Source organism: Punica granatum, chromosome 4, assembly GCF_007655135.1.
Source record: "Punica granatum isolate Tunisia-2019 chromosome 4, ASM765513v2, whole genome shotgun sequence".
In the NCBI taxonomy this organism is placed as follows: Eukaryota; Viridiplantae; Streptophyta; class Magnoliopsida; order Myrtales; family Lythraceae; genus Punica; species Punica granatum.
The window spans coordinates 10,097,274-10,122,197 of record NC_045130.1 but is presented as its reverse complement, the minus strand read 5'-3'; the positions used below and the strand labels follow the sequence as shown (position 1 = coordinate 10,122,197).

General features: G+C 41.8%; 4 protein-coding genes across 8 annotated transcripts; 2 read left to right on the top strand and 2 right to left on the bottom strand.

Annotated features, from left to right (window-relative positions):
- Positions 1-2,547: 2,547 nt before the first annotated feature.
- Positions 2,548-5,824, top strand: LOC116204874 (protein NTM1-like 9). Its single transcript, XM_031537226.1, has 6 exons — positions 2,548-2,952; positions 3,257-3,525; positions 3,720-3,869; positions 4,048-4,771; positions 4,934-5,243; positions 5,395-5,824. The coding sequence occupies exons 1-4, from the start codon at positions 2,766-2,768 to the stop codon at positions 4,222-4,224; spliced, it is 783 nt and encodes a 260-aa protein (XP_031393086.1). The 5' UTR covers positions 2,548-2,765; the 3' UTR covers positions 4,225-4,771; positions 4,934-5,243; positions 5,395-5,824.
- Positions 5,825-11,887: 6,063 nt separating this feature from the next.
- Positions 11,888-15,622, top strand: LOC116204872 (protein NTM1-like 9). 2 transcript variants are annotated; one of them, XM_031537224.1, is made up of 6 exons: positions 11,888-12,312; positions 12,530-12,804; positions 13,040-13,198; positions 13,318-13,665; positions 13,860-14,183; positions 14,335-15,622. In XM_031537224.1, the coding sequence occupies exons 1-6, from the start codon at positions 12,123-12,125 to the stop codon at positions 14,668-14,670; spliced, it is 1,632 nt and encodes a 543-aa protein (XP_031393084.1). In that variant the 5' UTR covers positions 11,888-12,122; the 3' UTR covers positions 14,671-15,622. The 2 variants fall into 2 exon arrangements, with proteins under 2 accessions (XP_031393084.1, XP_031393083.1); XM_031537223.1 differs by having other exon boundaries at positions 11,893-12,312; positions 13,318-13,728; positions 14,335-14,904.
- Positions 15,623-15,863: 241 nt separating this feature from the next.
- On the bottom strand, positions 15,864-17,187 carry LOC116204113 (soluble inorganic pyrophosphatase 6, chloroplastic-like). Its single transcript, XM_031536194.1, has 5 exons — positions 17,074-17,187; positions 16,653-16,790; positions 16,524-16,595; positions 16,063-16,146; positions 15,864-15,956 (listed from the first exon to the last, which is right to left on the bottom strand). The coding sequence occupies exons 1-5, from the start codon at positions 17,185-17,187 to the stop codon at positions 15,864-15,866; spliced, it is 501 nt and encodes a 166-aa protein (XP_031392054.1).
- A 5,389-nt stretch (positions 17,188-22,576) lies between these two features.
- On the bottom strand, positions 22,577-24,216 carry LOC116204873. Of its 4 annotated transcripts, none has more exons than XR_004156413.1 (3): positions 24,093-24,216; positions 23,393-23,553; positions 22,577-23,053 (listed from the first exon to the last, which is right to left on the bottom strand). XR_004156413.1 is itself a non-coding variant. In XM_031537225.1 (3 exons), the coding sequence occupies exons 1-3, from the start codon at positions 23,925-23,927 to the stop codon at positions 22,886-22,888; spliced, it is 330 nt and encodes a 109-aa protein (XP_031393085.1). In that variant the 5' UTR covers positions 23,928-24,169; the 3' UTR covers positions 22,577-22,885. The 4 variants fall into 4 exon arrangements, 1 of the variants encoding a protein (XP_031393085.1); XR_004156414.1 differs by having other exon boundaries at positions 24,050-24,176; XR_004156412.1 differs by having other exon boundaries at positions 23,882-24,169.
- Positions 24,217-24,924: the final 708 nt, after the last annotated feature.

Genomic DNA, 24,924 nt, shown 5'->3' with positions numbered 1-24,924 from the left:
CTCACAGATAGAATTACTGCTCGAATAAGAAGTTGGTCCGTTAAACCACTTTCTTACTTAGGAAGATTGCAACTCATCAACTCCATTCCTTTTAGCATGGCCAACTACTAGCGTTTGAGTTTTATTTTGCCTAAAAAGGTCATTAAAGTTGTACAACAATGATGTAGATCTTTTCTTGGGAAAGAAGTGGAAAATGCCCAACATGGGGCAAAGGTGAGCTGTTATGACCTTTGTATGCCTAAAAGTGAAGGTGGCTTGGGTGTGAAAGAGTTGGAATTTTGGAACAAAATTCATGTTCTTCGAAACCTCTGGTTATTGTTGGTGAGTTCAAGTTCACTCTGGGATGCCTGGATGACTGCCTATCTTATTAAAAACATGTCCATTTGGGGCCTAGATTCACAAAGCAACTACTCTTGGAGCTGAAGAAAGGAACTCTAAGCCTTGGAGTAGCTTTGTCACTTCTCGAGTGTGGGAGGATGTCAGGCTCAAAAAACCGAAGGTACTTTGGCACAAACTCCTTAGTTCCCAGGTCATGTATCACGCTTTTCCTTCATTTCTTGGCTTGCTAGACTGGATAGATTGAGCACTAAATCAAGATTGGCAAATTGGGGTAGTATGACTTCTTCTCCTATTTGTGATCTATGTTCAACTAATATAGAAACAAGAGCGCATTTTTTTTTTGCTGCAATTCCTCCAAGGAGGTTTGGGAGCATATTCTCTCTTTTCTTGGTATTGGGAAGTCTGCAGGAGGATGGACAGTAGAATTGCCGATAGCTGCTAGCTTGAAAGGGAGATCATTGGCTACCATCATCAAGAAATTGTTTTAGACCACTTATGTCTATTATATTTGGCGAGAAAGGAATGATAGAGTATTTAAGAAGAAATCCTCATCTATTGAAGTTATTGCTCGTCTGATCATCCATTTTGTAAGGGAGAGAGTTGCCTCTATCCCGAAGCTCGATTCTAAGTTGAAGTCTTGTTGTTTTACTTCTTGTTTGAAGTTGTCAGAGCTTGTATTGTCCTTTTTCCTTTTCCTTTTTGGTCACAGTCTCTTTTTGTAAGCTTGGTTCCAATGAACTGATGTACATTTTTGTGCATACGGTGAAATGACAGAAAGACGCTTATCAAAAAGAAAAATTGAATGAAATGTAATATGAGAGAAAAATGATAATGTTTAAGTTGATATAGAAAACATGATAATATTGGCAAAACATTACATTAACATAATAATGCAAAAGTTCATCTATTTTATTTTGTTGTCAAAATTTATTGAATTGGAGAAATGAACATTCCTTAATTTTTTTGAGAGAAAGTTCATTCCATCAAATTGAAGAAGAAATGATCATTACAATAAATCAGGCATTCCAACTTCTACAAGTGCAATCAAATAAGGATATGAGGTGGAAAGCTAAAATGCCGGTTTCATTCCATCTCATTCCATTCTTGGGTACCAAATATGTATTCACTGTATGGAATAGGAATTCCGTCTCTTCTTCTGCCTTGCAAACTAAATGGACCGTAGGTATGGAAGACGTATCATAATCGTGGGGTCTCGGAGTACAATTTTTCGTTTATTAAACTGGTCACCATTACTTTGAGTATTCAGACATCAGTAACGATAAGAACTGAATTTGGCTCATTCAATTCAATCAGCATTTTTCCGAAACCTTTCTGACGGCAACTGACCAGAAACGACGTCCCTAATAATTTTGGGATAGGAGTTTGGACCATCTGAGCAATTCCAAGTATTTTCCAATGGAGACAACTGCCACATTCCCATTGGAGAACATGACTCTCTTCCTTTCCTATAGTCTATATAGATGGGACCTTTCTCTATGATTAGTAACATTTAGTCAGTTCCAAGATATGAGATTATTCAGGAAAAGAAAAGGATATGAGATTACAAAGGTATTTGCTTGGGAAATATTCATTGGGTCTATAAGTTATTAAACCTATCTCCAATTCAAAAACTCGAGCTAATTGATTGTGATGCCTAATTTCTTATAAACTCGTAAATTTCTCTTAATTTTTTTTTTGTAGGACAATATCTCTTAGCACTCACCCTCACGTGGCACATATCTTAACTACCTCGACGTGGGCTTCCTCTTCCACACTCGGGCAAAGGGGGTCAAACCAACTACGAGCTGGACTTCCACTTTCGGACTCGAACTTCACTAACCACGAGTTCCACACTCGGGCATGGAGTGATGCGAGTCTCCATACTGGTACGTGGAAACCGAACTCACTATGATACCGTGTAAAATATTTACTGGACCTATAAGCTATTGGGCCTATCTCCAACCCAAAAGCTCGAGCTAGTAAATTGTGTTATCTAATATGTGAATTTCTTTTTAATTTTTTGGGGTGAGACAATTCCTCTCAACACACGGCTTCACCTTGCACGGTGTCTCTCTCACCCTTTATCGCTTTCAGCTGCCAATCATGATCAACCAACTCTTATCCACCATGGGATGGACTTCTCTAGGAAGGGGAAGACTTAAACAGAGACCACGAATTAATTGACCATATAGCACGCAAATGTACATGTTATTTGCACGGTTGGGAAGTGCACATGTAGTTTATGTCAAAAACCGATTTAGTATTCCGCTCCCGTACATGTCAAAAGATAGTGCAGATGTATGTAATTTATATTTCTATGTGAGGACAGTTTAAGTAAGCTGCACTCTGCTTCTGGGACTCTGTCTCTGCTCTTACTGAGTGTTATTAAGATAGGGAACAATAGAGTTTCTGAGAGAGGGGCAGGGATGGAGAGTATGATGTGGGCAGCCATGAAGTCCCTGCCTGTTGGGTACCGATTCCACCCGACAGATCAGGAGTTGCTCTGCCACTACTTATATAGGAAGAACATCGGACTAGAAGAATCCGTCTGCGTCATTCCTGAGGTTGATATTTGCAGGTATGAGCCTCCGGAATTACCTAGAAAGTTCAGAGGTAAGTAAAAGCATCAACTTGCAGTTGCCATCCATTTGATAGAATTCCTCGATCTGCCTCAAACTAGCCGATTCTCGACCTATAGCTAATTTGCTCCTCTGCCGATTACTGTCTAAGTCCCTTCCTCAAAATCTTAAGCTAATCCTATGTTGAGCTGGTTATTGTTGGTGATCAAAGTTACGGTTTGTGATTAGTGGCTCTCAGACAGTAGTTCTCTTCCAAGTAACTATATCAGCTTCTTGACTTAAATTGATCATATGCTTATGTTGCCTGAACATGAGTTGTTTCATTTGGGTTGCTGCAGAATCATCGATTGTGGAGTCAAAAGACCCCGAGTGGTGGTTCTTCTGTGAGCAGGAGCTCGGTCGAACCCCTCGGAGGTCAACCAATGGAGGGTACTGGAAGAAAACTGGTGGCACCAGGGATCTGAGGAGTTCAAATGGCAAAGAAGTGATTGGGTCTAAGAAGTTTCTAACGTTCTTCCAAGGAAATAGTTCCAAAAGTACCAAGACTGACTGGGTCATGCACGAAAACCACCTGCTGACCGATTTTCCTGGCCTCGTCCAGGGCAATGTACTTAATCCTTCTTCCCTGCTCCAATCATTTAGATGGAGAATATCCCAACATGTATATGATATCGCGCATTTGCCTACAATTCCAAAACTATCCACAGATTGGTGATTGAGCTTGGGATGAACAGACTATATCATCAAACGCGGTGAATTGAACTCCTTGAGCTGATATATGTTGCTTAATTGACTTTGCAGAGGAAGAACTATGTTTTGTGTATGATAAAGTGCAACTCATATGAGAAGGCCAATTCAAGTCCATCCCATGAATACGAACAGGACGAGCCTATGAGTATCAACATTGCTGGTATACTCGAGCCTGATACTGACAATGGTTTCATACCAGAGGTGAGGAGAAGCTTGTTTCCTAGATGAGCAAATAGAGAAAAAAAAAATGAATGGTCATTCCACATGATGAAACTAATCGAATCCTTTAATATGGTCCACAGGCCATGAGCTACAATGAGGGCCATGAACCTCGTCTTCCTATTCCTTTCGTTTTCAATAAAGTTGGTAACTTTTGCAGATATGTGCCATTGCGGCCTTTGGTTCAAGCGAAAATGCAATCGCTAGAACCCCTGTGCAGGAACCAACAGCCTATATTGGCAAACTTTGCAGAGCATTTGACCAGTTCAGCCAATTCCTGTCGAACACGATTCAGAGGGGACTCTATTCAGTTGGATTTGCCCTTTTCTGCCAATGAAGAGAGTGGTAGTTTCGTGGATTTCTCAAATCAGGTATACATAGACCAGGATGACTACTCCAGTGGATTTGGAACGCAGACATCGCCAAATAGAAGGCGGGGTTTCCTTGAGCTCCACGAAAATTTCACCAGTTCAGCCGATTCCTCTCGCTCCCAGTTCTCACTTGGAGGGGACTACTCTGGTAGATTTGGAGCGCAGACATTGCCAAATAGAAGGCGGCGTTTCCTTGAGTTCCAAGGAAATTTCACCAGTTCAGCCGATTCCTCTTGTTCCCAGTTCTTGCTTGGAGGGGACTACTCCAGTAGATTTGGAATGCAGACGTTGCCAAATAGAAGGCGGTGTATCTTTGAGCCCCAAGGAAATTTCACCAGTTTAGCCGAATCCTCTCTCTCCCAGTTCTCGCTTGGAGGGGACTCTATCAAGTTGGATTGGCCAGTTGCTGCCAGTGAAGAGAGCGGTAGATTCACGGATTCCTTGAGTCAGGTACTCATATTCCAGGATGACCACTCCGGTGGATTTGGAACGCAAATGTCACACAATAGAAGAGTGAGTACCAGTATTCTCCAATCAGGAGTTTTCCAATATGCTCGGCCTACATCGTTGAGACCAGTATTGAGGATTTTGGGATGGATTTCTAAATGTAGATAGAGTGGATCGCAGTTTAGTACATATTACAAAAGCCTTTGCATCTCTTTTTTGCCTTTGCAGGACACATTGATGCCTCATGAACAACATGCGGTTATTATGGAGAATAAACAGACACAAAATATGGAGTCATTCCACGGTTATGTCCCCCATAGACGAGAAGAAAGGCATTGTTGAAGATGATTTCCCCGAACCAACTGCTTCTTCTCTTCGAGAAAAGAGTCCTGAAGCGAAGAGCAAGAAAGAAACTCCCAAGATTACTTCATATAAGCCGGCAGAGGCTAAAGCACAGAAGCACGCTCCTCCTAAGATCAAAGAGGAAATGTTATCTGCCTGCTCATCCTCGACTTCCATCAACAAACCAAGAGAAGCAGTAAGCATCACGAAAATCATCAACACAAAGCATATTGATATGTTCATATTTTTGCACGAGAAAAGTTTAGCATTACAATTACAATCTACATGGATGTGTTTCTCAGTAGTATCTTCTTCAAGTTAACAAATGTGCCGACGTATATCTGCAGGCAATACGAGTGGAAGGCCAATATCATCTGCAGGAGATCAACTCCATTGTAGCTCTCAACCAACGCGAGGAAGCTGCTCGAGAGCTGAAACCGGTTGCCACCAGAGCAAAGCCAATGTCTTCTTCCACCAGAAAACGTTCCAATGACAATCCATCCATGGTGTATATTCGGAATCTGCTTGTAGGCGTTATTTTGTTCATAGCCATTTTGTATGAAATCTTCAGCCTTTGAGACATTAATGCTCTATATGTGGGATTATTATCCTCCGACGCCAAAGATGTCGGTGGGGGTCCAACGTTCTGTTAGGTTGTCTACTATTTGCCCAGGCAAGATTTGTAAGCATTCCTCCCGCATGTAACTGTTGTCTGCTGCCATCCGAGGGACTTCATATGCTGGAAAGTAAAGCATCTTATGTTATTACTCCATTCCATTCCCTCGTTATTCCATCATACCAAGAGGACCACATGAGTTCCGGGATTTTGCTAACAGGTTATTGTTAGGCCTGTACGGAAACTCCTGCGAGCATAAAGATCAATTGAAGCATAGTAATAGGTAAGCTTCGAGGAAAGGAAAGGCACCATCGGAATATGCTCAGCCTATATCGTTGTGACTAGTATCGAGGATCTTGGGATGGATTTCTAAATGTAGATTGAGCCTGTTAAGTGGACCAAAGTTTTAGGACCTTTGCATATCTTTTTTGCCTTGCAGGATGACGATATCTCTGAAACATGGACGCCTCATGAGCAGCATGCAGTTATAATGGAGAATAAACAGACACAAAAGGTGGAATTGCTCCATGGATTTGTCCCTATAGATGAGAAGAAAGGCATCGTTGAAGATGATTTCCCCAAAGCAAGTGCTTCTTCTCTTCGAATAAAGAGTCCTGAAGTGAAGAGCGAGAAAGAAACTCCCAAGATTATTTCGTATGTGCCAGCAGATAAGGCACAGAAGCATGCTCCTACTATGCTCAAAGGGAAGCTGGTATCTGCCTGCATCATGACAATCAATAACACAGCATTTTGATATGTTCATCTTTTGCACGTGAAAGTTTGGCATTGCAATCTATATGACGTGTTTCTCTTTAGTGTCTTTTTCATGGTCACAAAATTGCTGACGTATATTGGCAGGCGATACAAGAGGATGGGTATACAGATGCTGAAAGTGCTACCACAACGAAGAGGAAACAGATAAACTCCATCATGCCTCTAATCGAAGGCAAGCAAGCTGCTCGAGAACTGAAACTGGTCACCGTCAAAGCAAAGCCAATGTCTTCTTCTTCAACCAACTTTTGTAGAAAGTGTTGCAACAACAATCCATCCGTGGAGTATATCCTACTGCTTGTGGGCTTTATTGCGTTGCTAATTCTCATAATCTTTTTCAGCTAAATCTTCGACAGTGTGAGATACTGTAACATCTACTGATGCTCTGTGCTGGGAGTATCATCATCCAATGACAAAGATGTTGGTGGGGGTCCAAGGTCGGGACCGTGGATATACTACTTATGTAGCATGCTGCTGTAAATTTCTGTTAGGCTTAGTATTTGCCCAGAAAAAAGGGTTGCTAATGAAAAGGCATGCAAATGCCTCAGGTAATTTGGCTTAAGATCTCAGGAGATCCCTAGGATTGGTGGAAGAAGAATACATCAACATTGATGATAGGACTTTCAATGAACTTCTTACCACGAACAGGGCTTTATACCAGTTGAGTTATCCCCATAGAAAGTTCAGAGGTAAGTAAAAGCATCAACTTGCAGTTGCCATCCATTTGATAGAATTCCTCGATCTGCCTCAAACTAGCCGATTCTTGACCTATAGCTAATTTGTGTCCTCTGCCGAAATCTTAAGCTAATCCTATTTTAAGCTGGTTAATGTTGGTGATCAAAGTTACAGTTTGTGATTAGTGGCTCTCGAACAGTAGGTCTCTTCCAAGTAACTATATCAGCTTCTTGACTTTAATTGATCATATGCTTATGTTGCCTGAACATGAGTTGTTTCATTTGGATCGCTGCAGAATCGTCTATTGTAGAGCCAAAAGAGCCCGAGTTCATACGGCAAAGAGGTGATTGGGTGTAAGAAGATTCTAACGTTCTTCCAAGGAAATAGTTCCAACAGTACCACGATTGACTGGGTCATGCACAAATCCCACCTGCTGAGCGATGCTCTCAATGGCCTCCTCCAGGGCAATGTACTTAATCCTTCTTCCCTGCTCCAATTATTTAGATGGAGAATATCCCAACATGTATATGATACCGCACGTTTGCCTACAGTTCCAAAACTATCCACAAATTGGTGATTGAGCTTGAGATGAACCGACTATATAATCAAACACGGTGAATTGAACTCCTTGAGCTGATATATGTTGCTTAATTGACTTTGCAGAGGAAGAACCATGTTTTGTGTATGATAAAAGTGCAACTCATATGAGAAGGCCAATTCAAGTCTATCCCATGAATGCGAACAGGATTAGTTTATGAATATTGACATTGCTGGTATCCTTGAGCCTGATTTTGACAATGGTTTCATACCAGAGGTGAGATGAAGAAAAAATGAATGGTCATTACACATGATGAAACTAATCGGATCCTTTATTATGGTCCACAGGCCATGAGCTAAAGTGAGGGCCATGAACCTTGCATTCCCATTCCTTTCGTTTTCAATAAAGTTGGTAACTTTTGCTGATATGTGCCATAGAAATTGCAGCCTTCGGTTCAAGCGAAAATGCAATTGCTAGAACCCCTGTGCAGGAACCGACAGCCTATATTGGCAAAACTTGTAGAGCATTTAACCAGTTCAGCCAATTTCTGTTGAAAACGATTCAGAGGGGACTCTATCCAGTTGGATTTGCCATTTTCTGCCAATGAAGAGAGTGGTAGTTTCGTGGGTTTCTTGAATCAGGTATTTACAGACCAGGATGACTACTCAGGTGGATTTGGAACACAGACATCGCCAAATAGAAGGCGGTGTTTCCTTGAGCTCCAAGGAAATTTCACCAGTTCAGCCAATTCCTCTCGCTTCCAATTCTTGGAGGGTTCTACTCCGGTGGATTTAGAACACAGATGTTGCTAAATAGAAGGCAGGGTTTCCTTGAGCTCCAAGCAAATTTCACCAGTTCAGCTGATTCCTCTCGCTACCAGTTCTTGCATGGAAATACACATTATAGAGACCAATGCATCTGCTTCTTAAACATCGACACAATTAAATTTGTTTCCAAATTGTAACATATGACATGTATCCATTGCCCACATCTAAGAATGATACAAAATCAATTAAATGCCAAAAAGTTGTTTCTATTAACTTTTGGCTACAATGACAGCGAAGGCGTAAAACTTGTAACTTCTCTAAAGACCTTGCACTAAGTTGCGTGAATAAACTTTACAAAAACAAAACTTGTGTCAATGAACTGAGACCGCTCCATCCTCTTAAGTGTTGAAAACAACAAAAAATAAAACGTAGGAAGACTGCCATTCCCCTAGGTAGGGATCTGGCTTCGTAAGGCAGAGATCAATGTTAGGTTCGATGTTAATTTGGAATTGCAAAGGTATGATAGACTGGTGAAATTGATCTCTAGCTTTTCGGAGGTCAATCATGTTACGTTTGGCCAACTGTGGTGGTCTGGAGAACTTGGTGGGTGGGTGAGCTCGATGTCCGGACAGCAAACAATGCAGCCTTTCTCGTTAAAATTTTGTAGTTTCAACTTTTAAATAAACTTTGGAAGTTCGGGGAGCGGCAGTTTAAAGTTGCCAAACTTTGGAGGGGTAACCTTTTTTAATTCAAAGTTTGGGGGTGACAGTTTAAAGACAAAAAAATAGGAGGATCTGACTGGGATATTTTCCCAAACGCTTTAACTTCTCGTGGAGGCTATGCCATGTACCTTCTCTCAACAGATAACTTGTCGAGCAAGGGGAAGTTAAAGCAAACAGAGCGGCCTTCATTCACTGACTTCTCCATTATATATCTCAGAAACTCCGGCAATGTTTTCTGCATCGCCAAAATCAAGCTCTAGCCGTCTCTTAATTTAGTGCTGAAAGAATATGATATCGAAGCCGTGACGATGCTGATACCGATTTAACCACTCGGGCGGGCTTCCGAACCCCACAAGAGCGACAAAGATCTTGTCAATCATCACTTGAATATGACTACATGTTGCGTTACAGATATGCTCGGCACTTATCGGTTCGTCGGCTTATCCGAACCGATAGATGATGCACGAATATCACCTAAATGCCTGCTACGAGGAGGATGACACTGACGTATCGGACAAGGTATTAACATACTTTGTTTTCAAAAACCATTTCTATCTTTTCATTCCAGGACCTTATTTTTTCTGCTCTGTTCTTGCTTTTGTTTTAGTTGGAAAAAGAAAAAGAGAATTTTGCAACCGTACAGTCATCACATTCTTTCGCTACATCATATCCCCCACCCCCACGGATATGCTTTAAGTAAACCATCTTGAAATCGTGATGTAAATATTACAATTAAGTGATTCAAGTAGCTCTAGTGTGCTCGTGGTAGCTGAATGTCGTACACCTTCGAGAATTGAATTCTCGAGTACGTGATGTGATCAGCTCTGAGCATGAGAAGCAGATGGAAGAATTGTGTGCTGTGATTACTTTTCTCCCCCAGCTTCTGCCCCGTGTAACGCATCAAATATAACTAGCTATAATCTTAATAAATATGGATGAATTTCACATATATTACAATCAGGTTCTTCATATGTTATAGATGTGTTCCAAATGTCAAATTAGCTGTGTTCCGAAAGGACATAATCACTACAGACAAGTACAGACTTGAGCACAATCAAAGCCGAGATTACGGCAAAACATAGATACACTTGCAAGCTAAAAAAATCAATAGGTATATCACGCCATATAGCGGAAACATCAATCATCAATTAAAGATAGGACTCTCCACCTATAAACCCCGGCATGTTCTTTCTATTGTCACACATACACCGCGACTTTGGATATAGATCTGTTAAAGGGACAAACATATGAAATGCACCAAGAAATTCATACCCGATGGTCGCACCAAATCAAAATGATTGAATTCTAAGCACCCAAGTGGGATGAGGAAGTATCTTCCAAATTAAACAACTTCGATGGAGAAACCTACTAGAAAAGTCGTCGACTCTAAAATTCTGGGTGCTGAACTAAAAATTCTACGATACATTTAGATAATATTAGTGTATGGGACCTACCGCACGATTAGGTTCTAAAGGTTACCAAACACGAAGGTATCACTTTCAGCTGTGGGTCATGGCAACAGATTCCACAATGGAAGTGTTCAAACTTCTCTATGAAGAGACAAACAAAAGGACCAAGCATAATAATTGGCTTACATAGGAAATTGTATATTTCGTTAGGGCAAGTGCCCAAACCGATGATCTAAGTCAAGAATCGTATGAGTGCGTATATCTGATGAGGTGGCCAACATCGATTAACAATACTTCCGCATGTAAATTGAGCATCATAAGTGAATGAAGTAAAAAGGGAACCCGAGCAGAGGTTCTTCCATGAGCAAAAGCCAGAGCAATGCACCGAACCCCCGTGAAACTGCGGATGCAAGGAGCTGGTCAACCAAATAGTCTCCATCGGCACCCCAGAAAATTCTGAAGCTCATCCATGGGAAAGGTTCAGACCTGGTCATGTACGAGCACCATGTCCTCGCTGATATTCTCAATGGCCCTCTGCAGGGAAATGCAATCTTTTCTTTTTCCCTTTTCATAAGTAAATTCTTTCAGTTGAGCACAAACTAAAATGAACGATGAAACAATCTTCCAATTGGTTGTGATAATTCTCTCTCTCTCTCTCTCTCTTGTACTCTTTTATGTGTCGTCGTACCTCGCTCGAAATTTGGACATCTTGAACTATGGATAATTGGTAGGTGTTTTAAGCAGCTGCTCTTTGTAATTCTTCATTTTAGTTTCGAAAATCCCAATGTCATATTTTTCGCATGTGCATTATCGATGTAGTCATGGTCCAGAAGAACTGTATCCCTGGTTGTCGACCAATACGATTTGCCTCTAGCATAGTACTCGCTTTTCCGGTACAGCAGAAACACTAGGATATGAAATGTGATGACAAACACAGTATACACTACGTGCATTCAGATGTCGGTAATGTATTTGGGTCATTCAATTCAATCGAGTAGCATTTTTCCAAAACCTTTACGATAGAAACTCACCAGAAGGACGTTCCTAATAATTTCCGAGACAACTGCCACATTTCCATTGGAAGGCAGGACTATCTTCGTTTCATATAGATGGAATCCACCTCCCCGATTAGATAAATTAAAAGGTATGAGAGGACAAAAAATGGTATCGCTTTCAGTGCCATCATGATCAATAATACACTCTTTGCCTCTCCACCATGGAAGGTTGCTAACTTCTCTAGGAAGGGGTAGACTCGAGCAAAGACCAAGGATTGATTGACCATATAGCCCCCATATGTACATGTTATTTGCAGTGTGGGGAAGTGCACAAATAATTATGTCGAAACCGGTTTCGTACGCCACTCATGTACGAGTAAACCGGACGACGTATGCTCGGTGAGTGAGTAAGCAACGTTTAGCTTAAGAATTACGATAATAATGTGTATTAAAAGCTCCTTATTGCGTATATGTGAGGACAGTTTAAGGGAGCTGCACTCTGCTTCCTGGAACTGGGTCTCTGCTCTTACTGAGCGTTACTGAGATAAGGAGCAATAGAGGTTTTGAGAGAGGAGCGCAAAGATGATGGCCAGTGAGATGCGAGCAGCCATACAGAAGGTGCCAATGGGGTACCGGTTCCACCCGACAGATGACGAGTTACTCAATTACTACTTGAGGAGAAAGAACCTGGGGCTTGAAGAAGTCGAATGCGTCATTCCCGACGTTGATATTTGCAGGTGGGAGCCTCAGGAATTACCAGGAAAGTTTACTGGTAAGTTAATCATCAACTAGCAGTTTGATAGAATTCCTCGGTGAGCCTCAAACTGGCCGATTCTCAAAATACAGCTAATCCGCATTCTCTGCCAATTGCTTTCCAAGTTCCTTGCTCAAATATCGTAGGCTAATCCTACCTTAAGCTGGTTATTAATTTTAATTGATCATATGCTTATGTTGCCTGAACATGAGTTGTTTCACTTGGGTTGCTGCAGAATCATCAATCGTTGAGCCGAAAGACCTCGAGTGGTGGTTCTTCTGTGAGCAGGAGCCTGGTCCAACTGCTCCGAGGTCTACCGGTGGAGGGCACTGGAAGAAAACTGGTGAAACCAGGGAACTCAGAAGTCGGAATACCAAACAAATGATTGGATCTAAGAAGATTCTGACGTTCTTCCAAGGAACTAGTTCCAACAAGACCAAGACTGACTGGGTTATGCACGAATTCCACCTGCCAAGCAATGCTTTAGATGGACTCTCCCTCCCGATCAATGTACTTATCCTTCCTCCCTGCTCCCATTATTTTGACTGAGAATATCCCGGCATGTATATGATATCGCACATTTGCCTACAGTTCCAAAATTGTCAATAAATTGGTCTCTCAAACACCATCCATCAGGCCTATCGCAGAACTTTGGTGATCTGAGCTTGAGATGAACTGACTATTTCATCATACGCGGTGAATTGAACTCCTTGAGCTGATTTATGTCGCTTAATTGACTTTGCAGAGGAAGAACTATGTTTTGTGTATGATAAAGTGCAATTCAGACGAGAAGGCCAATTCAACTCCATCCTCCCATGAATATGAATATGGACGACATGAGCCTATGACTATCGACACAGATGGTATCCTGGAGCTGGAACCTGACGATGGTTCCATACCAGAGGTGAGGACGAGCATATTTCGAAGATGAGCAAACAGACATAACTCGTTTTCCTATTCCTTTCGTTTTGTATATAGTTGGTACTATTTGCAATTTGCTGATATGTGCCGCGGAAATTGTAGGATTCGGTTCTAGCAAAAATGCAATCGCTAGAACCCCTGTGCAGGACTTCGACAAACTCGCCGCCTGAGATGGTAGTGTTCCAAGGGGGTGTCTCCACACAGGGGACTTCGACAAACTCGCCGCGTGAGATGGTAGAGTTCCAAATGGATGTCTCCAGTTCGGCCGATTCCACTCCCACGCCGTTCTCGTTTGAAAGGGACTCTATTGAGTTGGATTCGCAACTGTCTTCCAGTGAAGACAGCGATGTCACGGATTTCTTGAATCAGGCTCTCATAGACCAGGATGACCACTTCCATGGATTTGAAACGCAAACTGATGTTTCCCAATCAGGAGTTATCCAAGACCTGGTACAAATGTTCGGCCTTGAAACGCAAACTGATGTTTTCTCATCAGGAGTTATCCAAGACCTGGTACAAATGCTCAGCCTCTATCATTGTGATTAGTATTGAGGATCTTGGGATAGATTTCCAAATGTAGATAGAGTGGATCGAAGTTTAGGACATATTAAAAATGCCTTTGCATCTCTTTTTTGCCTTTGCAGGACAACAATATGTTCGAAACATTGACGCCTCATGAACAGCACGCAGTTATCATGGAGAATAAACAGACAGAAAAGGTGGAGTCACTCCATGGTTATGTCCCTATAGACGAGAAGAAAGGCATTGTTGAAGATGATTTCCCCAAACCAACTGCTTCTTCTCTTCGAGTAAAGAGTCCTGAAGTGAAGAGCAAGAAAGAAACTCCCAAGATTACTTCATATAAGCCGGCAGAGGCTAAAGCACAGAAGCATGTTCCTACTAAGATCAAAGAGGAAATGTTATCTGCCTGCTCATCCTTGACTTCCATCAACAAACCAAGAGAAGCGGTAAGCATCATGAAAATCATTAACACAAAGCATATTGATATGTTCGTTCTTTTGCCCACGAAAAGTTTGGCATTACAATTACAATCTACATGGACGAGTTTCTCAGTAGTATCTTCTTCAAGTTAACAAATGTGCCGACGTATATCTGCAGGCGATACAAGTGGAAGGGCGTACAAATGCTGCAAGTAGTACTACAACCAAGAAGAAAGAGATCAACTCCATTGTGGCTCTCAACGAACACGAGCAAGCTGCTCAAGAACTGAAACTGGTTGCCACCAGAGTAAAGCCAATGTCGTCTTCTTCAACCAACTTTGGTAGAAAGTGCTGCTACAGCGATCCACCCGCTATGTATACCTGTAGAAAGTGCTGCGACAGCAATCCATCCACTATGTATATCCTGATTCTGCTTGGGTTTATTGTAACGCTAATGCTCATAGCCATTTTCAGCAAAATCTTTGACAGTGTGGAATACTGGGACATCTACTGATGCTCTGTGCTGGGAGTAATAATCATCCAATGACAATGATGTTGGTGGGGGTCCAAGGTCGGGACCGTGTATATACAACTTATGTAGCATGCTGCTGTAAGTTTCTGTTAGGCTTAGTATTTGCCCAGTTGTAAGCGTTCCTGTCTCGTGGAATTGTGGTCTGGTGCCATCTGAGACTTTATATTGCTAGGAAATAAGCATCTTACATTATATTACTACATTCCATTCTCTTGTTATTCCATCATTACCAAGAGGACCACGGAAGTTCCGGCATTTTGCCAACAGGTTATTGCTATGCCCACACAGAAACTCCTGCAAGCATAAAGATCGATTGATGCACAGCGATATGTAAGATTCGAGGAAAGCAAAGACAACATCGGAATATGATCAATTACCAGACCAGCCACTGGCTGCTGCTCCTCATGTCATTCAGATCTCGGGTGGAATTACAAGCACGGAGGCTGTATTCAACTTAGAGGCAGACCTCTGTTTTCATCAAACTACCCTCCTCTCTCTCTGCACAAATACAATTTCTCCAATTTCATACTTCAATCTTCAGAGAGTCCATCAATGGCTCCAAGTGCAGCAAATGTTAACTCTTCCCTTCCAATCGAGAACTACATCCTCCTCGCAAAGAGTTCATCCTCAAAAGAATCAACATCACCCAAAGTTGAGGTATCTGCAGAACCCTCTGCACAAGGAAAGTGGGACTCGGGCAAGACCGAGAAGCGGCAGGGCCTCTAGGCTGACCTTTCCGTCCCATATTCAACTACCCAACCCAAGAGAAGGTTTAAAGAAGCTCTACAACTCAGCTGCTGCTAGGAACTATATAACATCTCCATGCACGTGTGCGTGTGTGTCTGCATTTGCATCAGTTGAAGAATCATGAGATGACAATGGCTGTATTGTACGGGAATGCAAATAATAGAATGCACTCATTTTCTTTTTTTCACTTCAATCCCCTAATCGTACTTCAATGATTCACTGGAATGATAGACACGACCAACCGTTGTCCATCCTTAACATAGACATGCTACATCAGAGAGTCATGTACAGCTCTATAATGAGAAGAAAAACCAAATAAATCTTAGCTCCACATGCCCACTAATTGATGTAATACTGAGATGAGCTCACCAGGAGAGGAATAGGCTATGCTTCTCTTGATGAGATGGGTGCTCTTACCAGTCTCAATTTTACCCGAGAGATAACTCTCCAGAAGGTATGGATCTCTTGATGGGCTTAGCCCACGACTCGTTGGTCTCTTTTATTACTTTCAAAGAATAATCCTACAAAAACAACGATTACACCAGTCAGGGAATGTTTTCACATTAGGACTTTATCTATTATTAAGCATCACATAGATTAGCAGTACCCTTGTAAGGATAAATTTACCTTATTTGCCGGCTTGTTGCCGAGACCAAACTTGTTAGCGGGCTTGCCATCAGGAATCTTAGTCACTGAACCAGTTCCTGAGTGCTGTTAGGGTATACCTGGAAGATGGAGTAAATCCAGATCAGAAGTTGCAACGAGATGCACCTCGGTACTTCGGATAATATTCAATATTTATATGTAAAACAGCAACTCTTTCTACTGGTGCAAGTAGAAAATACAAATTGCAGTCTTCCTTTTCCACTCAATAATAAGTTTCAGACATGACCGAAAAGTAAACACAAGCCTTACTGTAATTCTTATCCAAAAACACCTTAACTGATTGATGATTTCACTGTTGCCCACTGGTTTCAGTATCTCTCATAGTTTCCAAGGAATAAAGTATCTAAACTTAGAAGTTTACAAAACAATCTTCAATCTAAGCTGTAATGAAATGAAAAAAAAAAATGGTATGAAGAGATCACGGTCTTATAGGTGCAGACGACGAAGATGTCAATTGTGAGACCATAGATAACAAAGTACACCACAGTGAACAGCTGTTGGAGAGGAAGAACGTTAAAGATTTTAAGGGCATTGATTTCATAGGTACATACCGAGAAATACATCTCGAAATCATCAACATCATTCACTACGGAAGCCCTGGGATCATCCAATGAAATTACTACTATTTTCCCGTCAAGTTCACCCTCATCAATCAATGCTAGGGCAGCCAAGGGCTTGACCCTGAGAATCTGCCCAGTGTCTCTTCATGTTTCACCAATCTCAACAACATCAACTAAGCACGAAAAGATCATTAAGTAAATTTAATCACCAAAAACATATAAATAAATATATTTTACACTTTCCTTATTATTATTATTATTATTTTGGCTTTCTGCTGCTCGCAACTGATCAGAATTAGCGAATGATGAGTCTTCCCAGGTTTGTAGGAATTTGCACTCGAATGTCCCAGGTTTAGCTAATGTCCTGCGTTTTAGTAATTAGCACTCGAGTTGCATGGGTTTAATATTTTACAATTTTAAAACCACAATAAGTATGCGTGGAAGTTGGCATGGTAGCAGCATGAATGAGCACAAAGTCAATCGAGCTAACACAGACAACATTCAAAAAAATGGGGACAGTTGGCATGATAGGCTATGGTACGAAAAGTTTGTAGGCCGAAAACGAATAGGCGGCATTGACATGGGGAATGTGTACTACACTGAACGCCAACGTCAAATAAAGACAACCAATTAACAAAGTAATCCAAAGTGGGCAGCACTATATATGTGTATTACAGAAGATATCCCTATTACCTAGATTAGCAGAGATATTGTAGCATATATTTATGACTAGCCTTATTAGTTTCTCATATATTAGGCAATAGATATTAGATTCCTTTTCTCACTTGTATATCGGCAGTATATGTACATGACTCCAATGATGAAATAATTAAGCTTTTAGCTTATCAAATTATCACAAATTTTCATGGTAACAGAGCAGCTATAGAGCTAGGTTCGAACTTTACCTTGCTTGGATGTGTTGCTGATTCTCTGTGAGTGCAGACAGAGATGGTGAAGAATGAGGGGTCATCGGGAAAAGGCAGCACTGAGGTTGTCGAGGTTGATCAGTCGTCTGTTTATGCAGTCAATCCATCAGACTATACTGGGGTAAGTTTAATTAACTGCAAATTAAATGGCTCAAATTACCTGACATGGTCTAGAGCCATGATGATGGCTTTAACGGCCAAGAACAAGGTTGGAATGGTGGATGGGTCGGTGCCAAGACCACCAGATGGCGACCCCAACCGTGTGCGTTGGGACATGTGCAATGCCCTGGTGATTTCGTGGATATTCAACACGCTGGATTCGGAGCTCCAAACCAGTGTTGCCTGTGCAACGGTGGCACAGAGCCTGTGGGAGGACCTTCGTGAAAGGTACTCACAGGGAAATGAAACCAGAATATATCAATTAAAGGCTGAAATAAGCAGTCTGAAGCAAGAAGAAATGACAGTTTCGAAGTATTATTCACGGCTGAAGGCTCTTTGGGATGAGCTAGACAATTACCGGGAGATTCCGACTTGTACGTGCTCGGCATCTAGGATGTACACGGCACAGAGGGAACGGGAGAAGACTCATCAATTTCTGATGGGTCTAGGGTCCGAATTTAATACCGTGAGGTCGAACATCTTGAGTCATGAACCTGCCCACTCCTTGAATAAGGTTTTATCGATGATTCTACACGAAGAAAGGCAAAATTTAGTGATTTTATCCCATGAAACCACTGCACCGGATGGAGCAGCGTTCCTGGGAGAGCGGGACCTAAAACTGAGATGCAGGGAAATCAAACTTACGGAGGACATGGAGGAAGTAGAGGAGGAGGGTCCGGAAGCAAAACCTGCTACCATTGCGGCCGTCCGGGGCACGTTAAAAGTGCTTGCTGGCTCTTGCACGGCCGCCCGACGAACTGGGAAGCAAAACCTGCAAAGGAAAACAGATTAGGGTTTTCGGGGAAGAGGGTGATTGGGGCGAATGGGGCAGGACAGGGCGGGCAGCAGCGTGGGCCTACTCTGGGCCCGAATCAATTCGGCGGGCCACAGGCCCACCAGGCCCAACTGGAGCACTCAAGCCTGGGCCAGAACCATTTTAGCAGGCTGCAGGCCCACCAGGCGCAACGGGCAGTCCAGTAATAGCGGGCTGAACAGGCTTGCACGTCTTTCGGACTCGGCATTCCAGAAACTACTTGATTTTCTTGGACCTGATGATAATAAATGTGCACCCCAATTCTGGTAATAATTTCATTCCAGTAAATTTTGGGCATAATTGGATAATTGATAGCGGAGCCTCTAGGCACATGACAGGATGTGCAGATTTATTTGTTGAGTCCCGATTACTTACAAAGAGGCCCAACATTCATATACCGAATGGAGGGATTTCTGATGCTTGCAGGACCGGTCGGATACATATAGGCCCTCTTGTTCTCTATGACGTTCTATTGGTCTCGGAATTCAATTGCAATATTATTTCTGCATCTCAACTATCTAAAGATTTGGATTGTTGTGTGATTTTGTACGCCGATTTTTGTCTGATACAGGATCGCACCTCGAGGAGGACGATTGGAGTGGGTAAGCTCCAAGGGGGTGTGTATTATCTTCGGCGTGTGGGCATTCAGGAACAAGCTAATCAGGTCATCAGTGATGAAGCAGATGATTTGTGGCACATGCGTCTTGGACATCTATAACGGCGAATCAAATTTACTGGTATCATTTTAGAATCAAGAACTATGAATAAGGAGTGCGATGTTTGCCTCCGAGCAAAACAGACTTAATCGAGTTTTGACATAAGTACAAATAAAGTTGTTTTCTCGTTTCAATTGATTCATTGTGATTTATGGGGACCTTATAAGATGGCATCTATTTCTGGGGCTCGTTATTTTCTGACAATTGTGGATGATTATAGTCGTGCAATTTGGTTATATTTATTGCGGGAAAAATAGGAGACACAGCGTCATCTCATTAATTTCTGTAAATTGGTGAAGAATCAGTTTGATCGCACTGTGAAAATAGTGCGAAGTGACACTGGGAAGGAATTTGTTTCGCGAGATTTGCATAATTATTTTTCCATCAAAGGCATTATTCATCAAACATCTTGCACAGACACACCCCAGTAAAATGCACGTGTCGAGCGGAATCATAGGCACATATTAAATGTTGCGCGTTCACTACTTTTCCAAGCTAGACTACCAACTGAGTTCTGGGGAGAATGTGTCACAACTGCGGCGCATCTGATTAATGTGACTCCCACATCACTTTTGGGAGGTAAGAGCCCATATTAAGTTCTGTTTGAAAGGTCACCTAATTATTCAAACTTAAGGGTATTTGGATGCTTGTGCTACGCTCATGACAGACTAAGGGACAAAGATAATTTCAAACCTCGTTCTCGTCGTTGCATGTTTGTCGGTTATCCATACGGCAAGAAAGGTTGGAGAGTTTATGATCTAGAGAAGAAGGAGATATTTGTGACTCGAGATATTTGATTTTGCGAGAGGGAATTTCCCTTTTTGGCGATGGTTGATGCGGGCAAGGGCGATATGGGTCGGATTCGTTTCTTTGTTGACACTGAGAAACATGTTCATCAGATAAGAAGTCAGGGGGAGTCGAGATTTAAGGTTTTGGCTGAAGAAGAAGGAGAAAATGGGCTTACGAATCCTTTAGGCCCAATGGGTAATGAGAAGGGAGAAAGTGATGAGCTAGAATGTGTCATTCGTTCAGACGGCCAGTTTAGAATACATAATGAACCATTGACAGGTGAAGTGGAAGACACAGTTTTTCCTGATAGATCAGGTACTGAAGAGGAGGTAGTGGAACAAAGGTTACGGCGTTCTGACAGGGTTAAGACTGCACCCAAGCATTTGAGAGATTTTGAAATTCGCATTCACACTGCCTTACACATGCCCCCCCAGCCCACCTGTTTCATCAAAATCCTCAAGTATGGTTCATTCTATTTAGCAATATTTATCGTATTCTGGTGCATTTAATCGATATTTGGCGTATGTAAGCGCTTTGGATTCGGAGGTAGAACCTGTGTCTTATCAAGATGCAGTGGCTAATTCTCAATGGAGACAGGCTGTGGCAGAAGAAATCAAAGCACTAGAGTCAAATGGGACATGGACCGTCGAGGATTTACCTCCAGGGAAGCGACCAATTGCTTGCAAATGGGTCTACAAGATTAAATGTCGAGCCAATGGGAGTATATAGAGATACAAGGCACGACTTGTTGCAAAGGGATTCACTCAAGTAGAAGGAGTGGATTTTAATGAGACTTTCGCACCCGTGGCAAAGTTGGTCACCGTCCGATGCCTATTTGCTGTGGCAGTGGCAAAGTGATGGGAGATACATCAGATGGATGTCAACAATGCATTTCTGCATGGAGATCTTAATGAAGAAGTTTATATGCGATTGCCACCTGGATATTCTTCTCATGGGCAGGGAGGAGTTTGTCGGCTCCGAAAATCACTCTATGGGTTGAAGCAGGCTTCGCGCAACTAGTACGCGAAACTTGTAGAATCTATGCGGCATTATGGATTTCGGCAATCTGGAGCGGATCATTCGCTCTTCATATTTAATCGTGGTAATATATTTCTTGCAGCCTTAGTATATGTCGATGAGCAGTGCACGTGCTTCAAGTGATATCTTGACAAGTGTTTTCGCATCAAGGATCTGGGACCAATATGATATTTTCTCGGGATTGAAGTAAGCAGAATGGAGTCTAGGCTCTTTCTCAATCAAAGGAAGTATGCGCTCGATATACTCAGAGAGTGCGGCATGCTTGGCGCACGACCATCTTCCTTTCCAGTGGAACAACATCATCAGCTTTCATCAGAATCAGGGGCTCCTATCACTGATCCTAACCAGTATAGACGACTAGTTGGTCGTCTGATTTATCTGACAATCACGTGGCCGAAACTTAGCTACCCCGTGCATATATTATCTCAATTTATGCAAGAACCACGTCAGCAACACTGGGATGCCGCGATGCAAGTACTTCGATATTTAAAGCAGTCACCAGGACAGAGGATTTTTCTACGACCAAGGTCATTGGAGCTTGAGGTATATTGTGATTCGGATTGGGCTAGCTGCCCTATGACGAGACGCTCAATCACAGGATATTTTGTTACATTAGGAGGGTGTCCCATCTTCTGGAAAATGAAGAAGCAGTCCACGGTGTCTCGTTCTTCAGCTGAAGCGGAATATCGAGCAATGGCATGAGTAGTCAGTGAAGTATTATGGCTTAGGAGTCTAGTTCATTCTCTTGGGATCGACTTTAGTGAACCTACTCGCTTATTCCGTGACAATCAAGCCGCTCTACATATTGCAGCTAACTCAGTGTTTCACGAGCGGACGAAACATATAGAGATAGATTGTCACTTTGTTCGTGAACATATTCGGTCTCGTGTGATTAAGACTTCGCATGTTCCAACAAAATTGCAACTTGCAGATATCTTTACGAAGGCTTTAGGGCGAGATTGATTCTGCTTTCTCTTGGGCAAGTTGGGTATTCGTGATCCTTATGCTCTAACTTGAGGGGAGTATTACAGAAGATATCCCTATTACCTAGATTAGCATAGATATTGTAGCATATATTTATGACTAGTCTTATTAGTTTCTCATATATTAGGCAATAGACATTAGATTCCTTTTCTCACTTGTATGTCGGCGGTATATGTACATGACTCCAATGATGAAATAATTAAGCTTTTAGCTTCTCAAGATATTGTAGCATATATTTATGACTAGCCTTATTAGTTTCTCATATATTAGGAAATAGATATTAGATTCCTTTTCTCACTTGTATATCGGCAGTATATGTACATGATTCCAATGATGAAATAATTAAGCTTTTAGCTTCTCAAATTATCACAAATTTTCAATGTGGGAAGATATCAGTAAGAGGCAACCTTGACCGTGAATCAATGCAGTAGAAGCAATTTCTCGAACATGTGGTGGGCACAAGGAATGAGGCAATGCACGAGACAGCAATTCAGTAATAATTTGCAGGATTCATATGGGTAGCATTTTGCAATTAGGAAGGCATTCAATTCAAAGCAAGCTGTCGAACCAAGAAATCGGGAAAAACCAACAAGGTCAGCGTTCATGGCAGTGGAAGCAGCAGAGATTAGATGGTGGATTTCTGTGAAGATTGTTTAATTTCCTTTGTCCAAGCAATCTTTATTCCCTTCGACTAATTCACCGACAAGAGACTTCTTCTTGACGGGGCTTACGGATAGCCCGATTGCATCGCATAAAACATGTAACGACTTGGCATATATTTATGTATAGTGATTACTGCTATGTTTCCTTCTTCTTGATCAATTCAATCTTCCTCAATCTCCTCACTTCGTAGTAAGTCTTGATCCCCAGAGACCCAGCAATCAACGCACCTCCCACGACCATGATCAGAATAGTGGCCCATTGACACCGTCTCCCGACCACAATAACGGATAATAACGGATTGGCCTGACAAACACAAACGTTTAAGATTTAGAGCCCACATTTTTGGTTTCAAATGCCCAAACCCAAACGTTGTCGATGTCAAAATTCTTTGCCAGGTTACAATTTGCACATTGAGAATACAAAAGCTTGTTTTAACAGACTCTCCAAGAACTTCACGAATTGATTTTGCGGTCAATTAACATGTCGAATGAAATGTCATCGACTCAATCCCTTTTTCTTTTTTTTTTTGGGGGTAAAACTCAATCCCATTTGATTTGACCGACAAATGCCAATTCCTACAAACCTGGGAATAATAACGGAGCAAATGTTTCCCAGACGTAACCCAGAGCAAGCAAATCTTACGGATAATAACGGAGCTTCACCTTCTTCGTGTCCTGCTTGATCCGGGTGAACGGCTCATCAGTGGCAACCTCCATCTTCGCACTTGACTCCTTCGTTATTTCAACCACAAAGTTGAAGACAACGTCACGCGAATGCAGCAGTATGTCATGCCAACGGGAGACCTGCACAGTTCAGCTTAAAAAGTTAATTCAACATGTTGTCTCTCTTTTGCATCTTGATCAATAGCGTATAACATTACATTGAACTATCCAAAATTTATAAGAATGCTGATTCGGGGATCATTCATCTCCCCATTTTGCATATGTTTTCAACCATCGGTGATTGCTCACTGGCGTAGTGAAGGATTACTATACAATGTCCACTACAGATGAATGACAAAGAAAACAACTTTAACAAAAGAACGAACCAAATCATCTGCTTCAAAGCTGAGTCTATCTGTACATACAAACTTCATGAATATGAAGCACGAGACATCAAGTCGTTATTTACCCCAAGAACAAGCCTCCAACTTTACCTTCTTCCCCAACCCCATCATTGTTAAGTCCGAAAGGTCAAAATTTTCTCCTCAGCATTATTAACATCATCCAAAAAAAAAATTCTAAGCAAAACGGGGAAAATCGATAAAACTTTTGCCAGAACTATTGACGAGGAAGACACGTTAATTGAGGGTCTCGGGCTTGCCCTCCTCCTTGATATGGACCTGATGGTTGTAGATAGCGCTGCAGGTGAACAGCCTCCGGGAAGAGGATGAGAAACTGCTTCTGGTTGAAGCAGAGAGTATTCAGGCCGACGGGGCGATACGTGACAACCAATAAATAGCCGCCAAGTGGAAAAGTGGTCCCTGTCAATAATTATAGTCCTTTCTCTTTGATTCCATGAAGTTTTGTTGTTGTTTCATTTTAGTCCTTTTGAGTAAATCTGTTGCACGCATCATAAACAGAACTTTCGAACTCTGAGCTAGATTTTAATATATGCTGCAAAATGAGGTGTCTAGAATAGTTTATAACTGCTTTTGTATAAACGACGTAGAGTGTGGAATAGAAACTTGCATGATAGCTGCATTAAATAGTAGGAGGGAGGAATAACGATTGGATAGTATGTACATTTTACCATAGTTCTGATTACAGTGATGGGCCTCGGGAATCTGATTACAAGTATGATGAATTGTTTGAACCCGAAAGCAGTGTGTCCATAGCATTTTGAAAAGAAATGTCGCGACACATGAAACAAGAAGAAAGCTCGTGTCAGGATGACAACCGGAATGGAGAGTATGATAAGGATGCAATAAGATTTCTAATAAAAGAGATTTGGAAAAAAATTTGGCAGAAGGCAAAAACTCCGTAAATCTTTGATGCAGCAAAAAGGGTTGCTAATGAAAAGGCAGCAAGTGCCTCAGGTAATTTGGCTTAAGATCTCAGGAGATCCCTAGGATTGGTGGAAGAAGAATACATCAACATTGATGATAGGACTTTCAGTGAACTTCTTACTACGGACAGGGCTTTATACCAGTTGAGTTATCCCCAGAGAAAGTT